At 44.4% G+C, this 13,717-nt stretch overlaps 1 protein-coding gene across 3 annotated transcripts in view; it reads right to left on the bottom strand.

The window, feature by feature from the left end:
* pam (peptidylglycine alpha-amidating monooxygenase) overlaps window positions 1–13,717 on the bottom strand; it is an 83,664-nt gene that overhangs the window by 55,863 nt on the left and 14,084 nt on the right. Inside the window, exons 2-4 of one of the 3 annotated variants that reach the window (XM_061262279.1) lie at window positions 12,180–12,744; window positions 11,367–11,487; window positions 3,761–3,818 (exon numbers count right to left, since the gene is read on the bottom strand). In XM_061262279.1, coding sequence (XP_061118263.1) covers window positions 3,761–3,818; window positions 11,367–11,487; window positions 12,180–12,271 — 271 coding nt within the window. In that variant the 5' untranslated portion in view covers window positions 12,272–12,744. Of the gene's footprint in view, window positions 1–3,760; window positions 3,819–11,366; window positions 11,488–12,179; window positions 12,947–13,717 lie in introns of those variants that run through there. The other 2 variants (XM_061262278.1, XM_061262280.1) reach the window with 2 other exon arrangements.

The raw sequence follows: 13,717 nt of genomic DNA, 5'->3' as shown, positions 1-13,717 counted from the left end.
CACCGATTAGCGTTTTTGACAGGAGAGCGCAGCCAAAATTCCTGAAATTCCCACTTGCTCAGGCATGCCGTCAGCATTCAGCATCGGCTGCATAACCACGTCTCTGAAGGATTAGCCTTCAGAAATATTAATGTTAGCATTAAAGGCCCCATATTTTACACTTTCCCTGTGTTTTATTTTAGGTGTGTGTGGTTTTAGGTGCCAAAGAAAATCTCTATCCAGTTTCACATGTCCATTCATTAGTGCCTCTCATGAGCTTCACCAAGAACAGGCTGTTTTAGTGGCTGTGTCTTTAAGGCTCATTTATATAAAATGAATCTCTGTTCTGATAGGCTGGTTAGCTCTAATGAACTGAACACTGTCTGTGCAGAGTGCTTGGATTAGTTCCAGCTACAAGGTGGGTCGTGTTTCACAGTGTTTTTATAGCACCTTCAACTCCTTTATAATCCGCATAGCAAGGGTAATGTCATTTTGTATAATGCCATGCAAAACGGGACCTTTAAGACCAGAGGAACCAAAGGAGAACACAGTCATTATGTGGCACTCTCCCGGACTGACCGGGGCACCTTACGTACAGCTACAAACAGCAGGTAGATCACTGGTTGGGTGTTTTCATGATATCACTACCAAGCTCTGTTTAGAAACCACATTAAATTTTACTCAGCTAGCTCAACGAGTAAACATTTTTTTTTACATTTTTTACAAGTAAACTAGCAAAATCTAATGCACAGAAAGTTAATTAAAACTGCCGTTGTTACGTTCTTGACAAAGTGCATAGTCTACTTTCTTTGAACTCTAAAATATTTTAGATTTTAGAAAAATACAAGATGCTGTACTATCTTTTGGATACACTGCAAAGCTCAGCAAATAAGAGACAGGTAAATGATGTAGTAGGTTTGCTACCTTTTCTACAAAATGGTAGATATACTTGTATATTGGAGCACCTGTGTATAACAAGGGTAACATAAATTGGACTAGGCTATCAGATTTGGCTGCGGAGCAACCCAGAAGGCAATCACATCAATATACAAAATAAAACATCATTCCCTGACTTGGGTCAGTGAGATGAGTGTCATATAAATGCAAGACATTCATGAATTGTATTGACATTAAGTGTAAATACTCTGTCAATAGGTCCTTTCCAATCATCCGCCTCCACTATCATTCCATCCTAGCTTGTCAGATCATTAAAAAAGTGAAAATATTATATATATATATATATAGAGAAATATTATTATAAACATATTAACTTTAGTGTAAACCTTGACAGCTCTGAATATAATACCATCTCCTTCTGATGTAAGGTTGGTAATTTTGAAACATGAGCATGTCGTTACAGTCCTGTAATGAACACTCACTTCAAGTTCACTGATTGGCAGCCCACTAAACAGCAATCTCACCGATTGGTTAAATAATAAATCCTCATGTTATGCAAGCAACACGGTCACCAAAAGGCCAATACCAAATCGTCCTGCAATGGATAATATGTCAACTGCAGCAAGCTTCTTTTGCGACAGCTGAACCTCATTTTAAATTACAATAAAAAAATTATTTATTTAATTCTAGATGTATAGCTTTTTTAAATAATACATTATTTTGATTGCACATGGTCTTCAAAAATGGACTGGCTGGACTAGCATTTCATAGAAAAAGATGAATGACATCATTCGTGCTGTGAATACAGATCTGTCCCTGGGAAACAAAACACGCATTCAGTAACACTGCCAACACCAAGGCAGACTTCACACCGGAGGCGTTTTCCCCAACTGCTTTCTGAAACTAAAAGAACTGAACTTTTATTCCTTAAACAAACAGCACTGGCCATCAGCTGACTTTAATTTTTTTTGGGGGGGGGGGGTTTCAGTCATCACGATCTGATCTGCATTCGAGGCGCTTGCGTGTTTAGCTTTTTTTCTTTTCCATACACAGGGCGCCTTTTCAGGAGTTCCTGGTTCTATTCTTGGCGCTGGCAGTGGTGACGGACTCGGCTGGAGGAAGAGACACGTCCTCTCACGTGAGTCAGGAGGGAGAGGGAAAGGGAGAGGGAGAGAGACAGAGACAGAGACAGAGACAGAGAGGAGAGAGAGAGAGACAGACAGAGACAGAGAGAGTGTGAGAGAGAGAGAGAGAGAGAGAGAGAGACCGAGAGAGACAGAGAGAGAGACAGAGAGAGACAGAGAGAGAGAGAGAGAGAGAGAGAGAGAGAGAGAGACAGAGAGAGAGAGACAGAGAGAGAGAGACAGAGAGAGAGACAGAGACAGAGACAGAGAGAGAGACAGAGAGAGAGAGAGAGAGAGAGACTCGCCGCCCGGTGATGTGATAATCACAAAACCGAGCCAGACGACGAGCTGCTACACGCCCGCGCCCATAACATCCATCTCGCACAGCCAACCAACAATTTTTATGGCGTTTCTTATTTTCTTAACGGAAGAAACCATGTTTCAAACGTCGGCACAATGCTACTCTACACCGCTGACAAATATCTGTGGACTGAAGGTGTCCTGAGTGACATTTTTCCGGGGAGATGATCTATGGCGGGATTGGCGGGGCGGGTTTATTGGCCTCTCTCCGAAGCGACGCTTGTCAAACGTGATTTAACGGGCCTGAAAATGTACTTTTCTTTATTGTATGGCTGGTGACGGCGGGGCATGGAGGACTGACGCTGGCCAGGAGCTAATCTCAGGAAGGGCGAGTGGCTCAGACAGGGCCCTCGTCACGCAAACACGCTTTATGCAAAAGGCTGTTTGCGAAGGGTCAGCATGTTCCTATGGGATCCATCCAACCCTCGGCATGCTCATGAACTGAAGGTTGCCACAGCAACTGCAAGCGCATCTCAATATTTCAGGACTTCAGGGGCACTTAAAGGGGCGGTTCACCCGGAAATTAAATGAAAGTAATGTTTACACTTTACCCAGAGTACTATCTAACCGTCCCGTTTCCTCACAGCACAGCAGTATTCTGGGCAAAGCGTCAGATTGTTTATCCTGCCTTAAATGCTCTGCTGAGCATATTCGGAAAGAGGCGTTTCTGTTGAGTTTGAATTGTCGATTGTCAACACATTATATCGAATTATTAATCTCAGCAAAACCATCTGGATGGAGAGAATGCGAAAACAAACTTACATTTCATTTTTGGGTGAACTGCCCCTTTATAAATAAGCCTTGAATATATTGCTGTTGCTAAAAGCCTCTCTAAACCTGCTCACTGTACTTCCCCTCATTTGGACTTCCTACTTTTCCAGCTAGTTTATTACCTCGTACTGTACGCTGCTTAACTCATTTCAACTGCTGGAATAGATTTCTTTCAGCTACATCCATTCTACCTTTACTTTACCCCTTTCCAGAGAGTGGAGGATGGGCTCCCCCTCATAGCCATGTCCCTCCTGAGATTTCTGCCCATTTGGGAGTTCTTTTTCCCCACTGAGGAGCTTTTCTTTTTTATCTCAAGTGCTATTTGAAGGTTCAGGCCTGAGTTTTGCCCTCGTGTTGCTCTGTAAAGCGTCTTTGTGACAGTCTTCTGGGAAAAGCGCTAAACAAATAAAACTGAATTGAGCACTCAAACGACGCAAGGACGTACTGCAGCTCAGTACCAACGTGTTCAGAGGCGAGCTTTACGGACCGTTCTCTTCCTTTAGAAAAATCTAGAAGCTCCTCTGACAGTCAAACAGCCACCGCGGTACGGCACGCGCCACAGACAGGCTTTGGGACGGAGAGAATTAAAAAGAGAGGAGGAACAGGTAAGCGTTCAGTCGGGTACTCACCTATGTACGACTCCCTCCCCGTCGGCACTGGGACGGCCACGCACAGGTACGACTCCGACTGTAACGACAGGAAAGGCACCGTCAGAAATCCGTCACTGATCCCTGGGTTAATTACGAAGCTGCAAGACTGTAGATTTCTCCAATACCGCCCGGCAACTCGAGGGAGCGGGTTCATTCTTCTGTCAGACAAGCTTCAGCCTAGCCCTTGTGTATCCACCAACCCGTTAATGAGAAAAGCCACTCATATTTGCATTTGTGCCTATACATTTTAAAATACAGTCACTAATACCTATGGAACGGACACATCTGTCAGTAAAGCACCCAAAAGCATTTTAACTGATCAATACACAATATATTGTGACTTGCCTCTTGACAGCCAACGTATCGATAGTGATTGCTACATTGATACGTGTAAGGTTGTTATAAATTTCCATTAAACACGCATGTTTGCTCCACGGCAAATGATCAAGAGAGCAAACTAAAACAAAGCATTCAGAACCTTTTTTTTTTGTATTGTATGTAGGAGCTCACTGAAGCAGTATCGTCTCGTTATGGCGAAATTACTTTTACTGTCCACAATAAACAACTGTTTTACTCAATGCCGTTTTCCTCAGTCTCATTGGAATTAAATAAAAAAATAACTTCCCAATCCCCATGTGCATCAGAAAATGCATTGTATTGTGTATTGTGTATGTAGTGCATCACGTATAGGGATGTGTACTGCATTATGTATCAGGAGGTGTGCTGTATTGGCTCTTCAGATATGCACTGTGTGGTGCATTGTGTATTGAGAAATGTACTGCATTGGGTATTGGGACATACTGTATTGTGTCTTGAGATGCACTATATTGCGCATTGTGTATTGAGATGTGTACTGTATTGTGTATTGGGACATACTGTATTGTGTAATGGGATATGTACTGTATTGTGTATTGAGATGTGTACTGTATAATTTATTACGCTGTATCTTGAATTGGGATATGTAATGCATCGTAATGCACCTGACAATACCCAGCCGTAATATTAAGACATACAATACTGTGCAGAAGTCTTACGCACCGTAGACTTTATTATATATATGGTTTTTTTTTTGTGTGTGAACACATTTGAGATTTCCAAATATTCATTTTCCAAAAGATTTAGTTTGACAGAGACACTTTTGTATTTCATTAAAAAGTTACATATTACTGTAAGCAATTTACTACTTTTTACATAAAAACTTGATCAAGGCTGTCTGAGATCAGAAGCAAGGAGCCAACCAAAGTCTGCAGAAGAACTGTGGCAAGTTCTCCAACAGGCTTGGAACAACCTCCCTGCTGACTGTCTTATAGAACTGTGTTGGCCATCTCAGAGAAGTGATGAAGGGTGGTCACAAAAAATATTGATTTGATTCAGTTTTTAACTATTCTGCCAAATTACTAAAATGTAATGTAAAATGGATATTATGTTTACTTAGGACCTTTCATTGAATTATTTTTGAAAGAATCTTATCTGGACAGAATGTTATACAGGTGCCTAAGACTTTTGCACAGTACTGTATAATGTTCACAAATCTCTATTCGCAAATAGAAAAGAGCAACCACACTCAAGTTTCCAGGTGCAAAAACATGTTTACCATTTAAAACCGCAGCTCTGTTTAGGCAGACTTCATCAGGGTAATCGCCGTTTGCTCACACCAGGTGGCGTTGCCACGGGCGCATCAGTCAGCGGTGTTGCAATTCACCTCAACACACAACTGCAGCTCTACGCCTTTAACAGCACGGATCGCATGAACCAAGCACCGCCCGGAACAAAGGCCTGCTGCCAGAGATGATTCAGGGGGGTCATGGGTCAGACGCGGAGAAGAGCCTCCTTCAGCTAAAGCCCTCTGTGGTAGCGGTTTACTACATGACTAGGCATGACCCCTGACCTTACACAACGCAGGGCGAGGATAGACTGAGATATGTCTTAACAGGAGAGAAGACAATACACCAATATTTAATCCTTCAACGGTGGTTACAGATGGGTTTCTTAAAGCCAGATCTTTTCTTTTTCTTTTTCTTTTTTTAGAACAAGGATTCTTTTACAATGCCATCAAAAGATAAATCCCTCTACATTGCTTCATAATCACACGTATGCCAACAGCATAGCATAGTCCACAACACCAGCATGAAGCACGTAGATGCAGGTGTTTTTCTTTATAATTCTTTTGAGCGGGGGGTGTGAGGGTGTATAAGAAGAAATATCAAGTCTGCGATATGAGTGTTGTTAACTGACATTTTTCAAAAACACAACAGGAAATGATTATGTGGGAAAGCCAATCATATCCCAGACATGGCTTTTAGCTGCCATTACACCCTTTCATTTGCCGCAGTGGGAGTTCAGCAGGGCCGCAGCGTGAGTTCAGCAGGGCCGCAGTGTTCTGGGGAGGCCTTCTGCAGGAGAGCTCAAATGGTCACACTTTAAATGATGCGTATATTTGCAGTCATGTTTCAAGTCCTTTATTTTGTCCAACGGAACACTCTGAGGCGTAACCAGTGACCATTGACAACTCCCAATGGTTCAACGGAAACTCTTGCTGTTAAATTTGAAGATTATTTTTTGTCAACCCCTGCCCCCCAAAAACCAGGAGAATTCCAGCTAAATCCCGTGCTGTCCTCGGATTCGCCTGCCTGCGAGCACACGCCTATTTGACATCCTGGGTTTCTTCATCCTTATTTAAAGTGCCATTTTATCAGGCTCTCCGGGACCACTTTGAGCGGCTCGTTTTCCTCGCACGAATGCCACGGTGTAAATAAAGTTTTATTGTTACTGCGGTACAAGGGGGGGAGAGACGGGCGGACTCTGCAGGAGAGGTGCATCTTTGGGTGAAGAAGGCCGTTCTGGGAACGCTCGCCGGCCGACTCAAACCCTCCCCTCGATGTCAATCCTGCGCCTAACACAGCACAGGCCCGACTGCAGTCAGCTGACTACAGGCCGACAGAGTGGCACGGGCACATGACAGGGAGCTGGAAGTGTTGCCACGATAAGAGCCTGTTGGGAGCTGCTGGGCCCTTAACCCTGCGTTGCCCCAGGGGGGATTGCGCCTTGCTCAGTCTAACCAACTGTAAGTGGCTTTGGATCAATAACTGCTGTAATGTAATTGCATAGCTGAATCAGATGTTTAAGTCCTTGGCTAAGGGCCCACGCCTGTCCCTGGACACAGCCCCTCCAGAGCCTGAACTATGCAGCAGCCCGATTCGTACACAACATCTGTCACGGGGCCCTTTCTCTGAGAACAGACTGCTGTACACAACATCCGTCACGGGGGCCCTTTCTCTGAGAACAGACTGCTGTACACAACATCCGTCACGGGGGCCCTTTCTCTGAGAACAGACTGCTGTACACAACATCCGTCACGGGGGCCCTTTCTCTGAGAACAGACTGCTGTACACAACATCCGTCACGGGGGCCCTTTCTCTGAGAACAGACTGCTGTACACAACATCCGTCACGGGGGGCCCTTTCTCTGAGAACAGACTGCTGTACACAACATCCGTCACGGGGCCCTTTCTCTGAGAACAGACTGCTGTACACAACATCCGTCACGGGGCCCTTTCTCTGAGAACAGACTGCTGCTTTCAGGCGAAGCGGTCGTCCAGGTACTGTTCCATCATTTAATTTCGCGTTTCACTGAATATCTAAAAACCCCAAACTCATTAGTGTCGCCAAAGAGCAACACTGCAGGGGTGCTCCGGTCTGGCCCTCCTGGTCAGGAGTGCAGCTGGGGTCCGTTCAGCCCCTCCAATTCAAACCGCTTTAGACCTGGGACAGCAGGTGCCTTACAGCCCTGCCCAATCAGAGGCATGAATGGATCAATGACCCATCGGGTAGAGAGGAAAGCCAGCAGTAACACTGGACCTATCGGCTAGAGTGAAAAGCCAGCAGTAACACTGGTCCTATCGGGGGAGTGGAAAAGCAGCACTAAACTGGACCTATCGGCTAGAGTGGAAAACCAGCAGTAACACTGGACCTATCAGGGGATTGGAAAGCCAGCAGTAACACTGGACCTATCGGGGGAGTGGAAAACCAGCAGTAAAACTGGACCTATCAGGGGATTGGAAAACCAGCAGTAACACTGGACCTATCGGGGGAGTGGAAAACCAGCAGTAAAACTGGACCTATCAGGGGATTGGAAAACCAGCAGTAACACTGGACCTATCAGGGAATTGGAAAGCCAGCAGTAACACTGGACCTATCAGGGGATTGGAAAGCCAGCAGTAACACTGGACCTATCGGGGGAGTGGAAAACCAGCAGTAACACTGGACCTATCAGGGGATTGGAAAGCCAGCAGTAACACTGGACCTATCGGCTAGAGTGGAAAACCAGCAGTAACACTGGACCTATCAGGGGATTGGAAAGCCAGCAGTAACACTGGACCTATCGGCTAGAGTGGAAAACCAGCAGTAACACTGGACCTATCGGGGGAGTGAAAAACCAGCAGTAACACTGGACCTATCGGCTAGAGTGGAAAACCAGCAGTAACACTGGACCTATCGGGTAGAGTGAAAAACCAGCAGTAACACTGGACCTATCGGGTAGAGTGAAAAACCAGCAGTAACACTGGACCTATCGGGTAGAGTGAAAAACCAGCAGTAACACTGGACCCATCGGGTAGAGTGAAAAACCATTACATTACATTACATTACATTATTGGCATTTGGCAGACGCTCTTATCCAGAGCGACGTACAGTTGATTAGACTAAGCAGGAGACAATCCTCCCCTGGAGCAATGCAGGGTTAAGGGCCTTGCTCAAGGGCCCAACGGCTGTGCAGATTTTTATCGTGGCTACACCAGGATTAGAACCACTGACCTTGTGTGTCCCAATCATTTACCTTAACCACTACGCTACAGTCCGCCCCACCAGCAGTAACACTGGACCTATCGGGTAGAGTGAAAAACCAGCAGTAACACTGTGGCTCATTCCATTTCTCCCCTTTTTTCTACTCCTAGCTCCACCCATCGAGAGAGGCTAAAAAAAGAAAGAAATGAAGACGGGGAAATCGTGAAAACGTGAATTAAGCAAACAAAATGTCCTTGCTCCTTCAGACGTCAGTTGGAATCCACGTCAGACACAGACGGGGCAGACGTGTGGCAGACAGGTAGATGCAGACCCACCAGCAGACTATTTACAGATCAGGCTTTCCAAAAAGAAATATTCTGGACTCTGATCTGGGAATGCCAGCTCTATTCATACAATTCACTGTGCAAAGCCATTCGTCTGCAGAGTTTAATTCTGTGTACACAAGTATGGCTGCTGCCATGCAGAGCTTATTGACTGGTGCCTCTCCAAACCATTACACTACAAACAGTGCACAGCAGTCAGACATTTTGGCTCAGTCCGTCGTGGCCCATTACGCTTGTCGGGGCACGGTTAAGGAGATGATGGAAAACTTGCTGAAAAATAAAAAATCGACACGGATTCTGATTGCCGATAACCTTGGGCTGAGAGGACGTTCAAATCAAATCAAAATACAAATTGTCCCAATAACAGCGCACCCCTTCCTAAATACCCTACAAAAAGGGAAAATATCCACAGGTAACGGAAGAACGCTCGGAAGGAAGGTTCATTCCCCCCCCCCCCGTCTCCGTCCCCGACTTTGGGAATCTTCAGTCAAGGCATTGATTTAACCACTGGCTAAACATAAACACGCACAAAAGGTCACTCAATAAGACGCAACAATTACACTGAGAGTGGGACAAAATATATGTTTCCCAGCAGCCATACTTTACGTAATGTCACGTTTTTGTGATAGGCAATCTGTTTTCAATGCTCTTTAGACGGGACCAAAGACAATTTCCCAGCACTGTTTGGACAATAAAGTCCAAATTCATTCCAGCCGAACCACAGACTCGCCAAGGGAAGTGAGTTCACCCCGGCTGGGTCAGGTGAAGGGTTCACGGGGGCCGACACGGTCGAATACATTTTTCACATCAGTCTAAATCATCGCTGGTTGCACACAGGCATCAGAAAGTGCTTGTCCTGGGGTCAGGGGTGGGGCAGCCTAAATCCTCATATTGACAGTCAGTTATTTTAGTAAACACACAACCTTTACATCTTTTCAACACATCAATAAATGGGTTATTGGTGACATTATTGCCCACCACGAAGAAGCCGGAATTCTCGGTGCTTGCAACTTGAATTACACACCTGCTAGCAGGCTTTATAAATATTACAATTGCAGGGCGAGGAAATAGTCATTAGCAACATATGCGATATTCGCATACAGTGTACAGTGTTGGAGGAGGATTTGAAAGGCTGCGGTGTCTAAGAGCCGTTATGCCGCCATTAAAACTCCCCCCATAAAAAGAATCTCCTTCTGGAGACGATGACAGGGAAATCAAATAGCCTACCAGATGCGCTGCTTTAATTACTGATAACGAGGTTTGTCTCACAACGCATCAGATGAGGAAAAGGGCTATATTATTGTATGCCCTTGCATTGGCTGCATTTTTGTCATATTTTAGGATCTACACTTATCCCATTCATGAAACTGTTTTTTTGTTGTTGTTTTTTTCAGTACTTTTAGGTAATATTATTGTGTTAACCTATGTTATAATTGAGATTTCACCAATCCGTATCTGTAGCTATGGCACAAACTGATCACGGCACATTTTAGCATGTGAAGGCCGACATTGTTTTAAATGACATAATAGAGTGTATTAAAAGCTACTGGGTAACACTTCAATAAATAGTAATAATAATAATACAACACTATTCGGTAAACCTACTCTGATAATAATCTCTTAAGCCATCTGAGGGCATCCATCAGTGAGCAATAGAGCAATTTCACTTTAAGCTGGCCGCTGGAGTTTAAATCTTGTTGTTCCGCGATGTTACAAGCGCATAATCCTTTCAGTAGAGTTATCAACGCGAGCCTGCGATGAATCATTCGCCGATGACTCACAGGCCGGCACCGCGAATAATAATAGCCTGCTCGCTCCGAACCGCGTCGCCCAACTTCTGTACGCCAATGAAAAAAGGGTCAAGGATCCAGTGGACGGGATCTCAATTAAAACACGTTTCCTCTCCTGCCTTCAAGCAAACAAAAAACGCTCTCCTGCCCCCTCCCCCCCAATCCCCATTTCAAGGCAAGAACTCAATCGCACTGCCAAGGCAAAGCAACCAAGAGCCAGAGGGCTTTATCTGACTGCAACAGTGACTCACTCCTCGGTAATGGCTAAATTAGTGTAGGATCAATACGGTCTGCACACACGGAGGGCAATTATTCGGTTCTCATATTCAAAACATTAGCCGCGCGGTCCTCACGGCTCATCCTCACCCAGAAATAACAATTTACTCCATCTGTTTCATACACACACTATGCAACACACCTAACAGTATATTCCCGCTAGGACAGCAGGTGCTATAGATATCAGGATGGATTTATTCAATTACATCTGAATTACTTCAAAACAATGTATCCATCAAACATCAAACATTCCCACACTTAGTACTATTTCTGTGCGTTAATATTAATCAAATACATTAAATCCACCTACAGGTACAACAAATTCAGTGAATCGTAAGTATGAATTTTAGTATGCTTTGTTTAGTGTTGTAATTTTTGTTAAAGGGATTCTCACCTCAGTTGGAATAACACCCGGCATTCGTATATCCAGGGAGAAATTGTTTGGATTGGTCAGGACCAGCGCCGGTCGTGTTTTGGAGCACTCATTCGGATCGGAGTAGATACTTTCCTGATACCTGTGGAACACAATAACAAAGTCATGCCATTTGTTACAGATACTAATCAATTTGCCCAAATACCGGAGCAATACAGATTGTTACTGTCGAGAGCACATGAAACATCGGTTTCAGATCTAGCTTCAGGTGAATCATCGTCAAGAAGATCAACCATGTCCCCTCCTGACAGCTTGCATTTCGAAACATCTAGGATATTCTTTGTGGGCTTGTATTTAAACGTTTATTTGCCTGTTTTATCACATAAAATCTTAGTTACTGTGTCTATTTTCCCCCCTTAATTATTTATTCACGTAAACAAAATGTAAATCAAAATTTAAAACGATATTTCACAGTAAAGGATAAATAGCATATTCGTAGAAAACCATAACAAACTGTAAATGTATCTCTTTAAACTTGAATGCTTTACATTTTTAGACAAACAACGGGCTACCTGCCTTACCGAAAACGTATTCGAAATTATTACAAACTACACTAGAAGACAAATGCTTTTCTGCCTTCATATTCACCTGTAACTAAAACTTTAGTCGTTTTAATCGAATCTGTTCTAAATGTTTATACTGTAGCCTACTTCCAGGTGGTAAATAAACCCGTGCGCACTTTGCGCCGACCGCTTTTAATCAACCCTACGTGGAGTAGGCTATGTCCCCGCAACAGGGCGTTGAATTGGAAACTGAAAAACAAAACGGTCTTACCTTTTAAATCTGTGCAGTGGGTTTTTCACGCCCAGGCTATGGCTTTGGCAGATGAGAGCGAGCACCACCATACTGCAAATGAGGACTCCCATATCGCCTGCGCTGTTTGGTGGCCTGATCGCAGAGGAATGACGCTGCGCGGCTACTATCAGCGGTGGATCTGACGGTTGAAGGAGCCGGGCAGCAGAACCTGCATCAATCCTGCACCGAGGCTTTCGCTAGTTCTCCTGGCAGTTCTCCTCAGTCCATCCGGTACGTGCGATAGAGATGGGCGCTCTTTTGTTTTCCCACTGAACACCAGAGGCGGGACTCCCCGTTTACCTCCTACCCCTCCCTTTGCAAGTGCCCGCAAACAGCGACTTTCCACTCTCCTTAACGCCGGCTTCCAATAAAGGCAAATAAAGATGCGATGTGACAGGTTGGTCACCGAGTAGTTCCCACGCTTGCGTTCGACCAGTGGGTGGGGGTGTGGAAGATGTGTGGGGGGTCTGTAGGTTATCGCTTCCTCAACACGCCAGGGCGGCGTAGGCTATAACAGACGCAGCATCAGGTCTTCGTTCATAACCTGCGAAAGCAGAAGCAGACAGTGAATGACCAACTCCGCGACTTTAAGCTTTCTGCAAGTCTCCGCTGGCCCGCTCTTTAATCACATAAGCGACAGTCCTGCTCCATTAGCACCATCACCGGAGCTCCACGTAGAGAATATTTATTATACTTTCTTTTCTGCTGGTTTATTTTAATTCAAAACGCATAAATACACTCTCGGTGGTGCCGCGCGAGGCACGGCAGCGCGGAGTTACTGAAATGAGAAGGCAGTCGGCGACAGATAAAGGGTAGCCACAGTCGCGCGTAGTAATCCAATAAGAGCCTTCGCAGCAAAGAGGATTCCCCCCACAAGTGTATCCATTTGTTCGCCATCAGGATTGCGGCAAATACAACCTGATGCCGCACACGCTGTGTTAAAACAAACAACTCTGGTTCGGTTCATAGGTTTGCCGACTTACATAGGCTAAAGCACCGACAAAAGCGCTGTTAGGCTACTAATTTTACGCAAAACAATTTTAACCCTCCTTTTATGTCGAAATTGACCCGTTTCAGACTAACTTCAATAAAACACGCATGATTTTTTTCAGCATGAAACTTGATGATATGTGAAGATACAACTATGCATGCAAACGTACAAAACTGATGACGACAAATACATTTTATAGGAAGTCGGTTGGTGCAGCATTTGAGCACAATGACACGCTTTTGGACCTTAATACTGGCCACAATGTAAAGTCTATAAAACGCCAGATTGCACGCTATAGTGGATAATTAACGAAGATGCTTCTTTTAACCCTCCTATTATGTGACCGTTTTACGTTTGTTAAACACAAAAATATTGCAATATATTTTTTATATTGTCTTCTTATTGTCTCCCAAATTACTAGCTTTTTATTTTTTTTAAAAAAAGAAGAAAAATATGTGAGAAACATCTAATTTTAGAGACTAAAAAACAGTAAGTGAAAGTTTGGCACCTGTATGGGAAAGTACCA

The sequence above is a fragment of the Conger conger genome, chromosome 12, assembly GCF_963514075.1.
Source record: "Conger conger chromosome 12, fConCon1.1, whole genome shotgun sequence".
Classification (NCBI taxonomy): Eukaryota; Metazoa; Chordata; class Actinopteri; order Anguilliformes; family Congridae; genus Conger; species Conger conger.
Note: the sequence above shows the minus strand (reverse complement) of the source record. Positions and strands in the feature narration are given on the sequence as shown.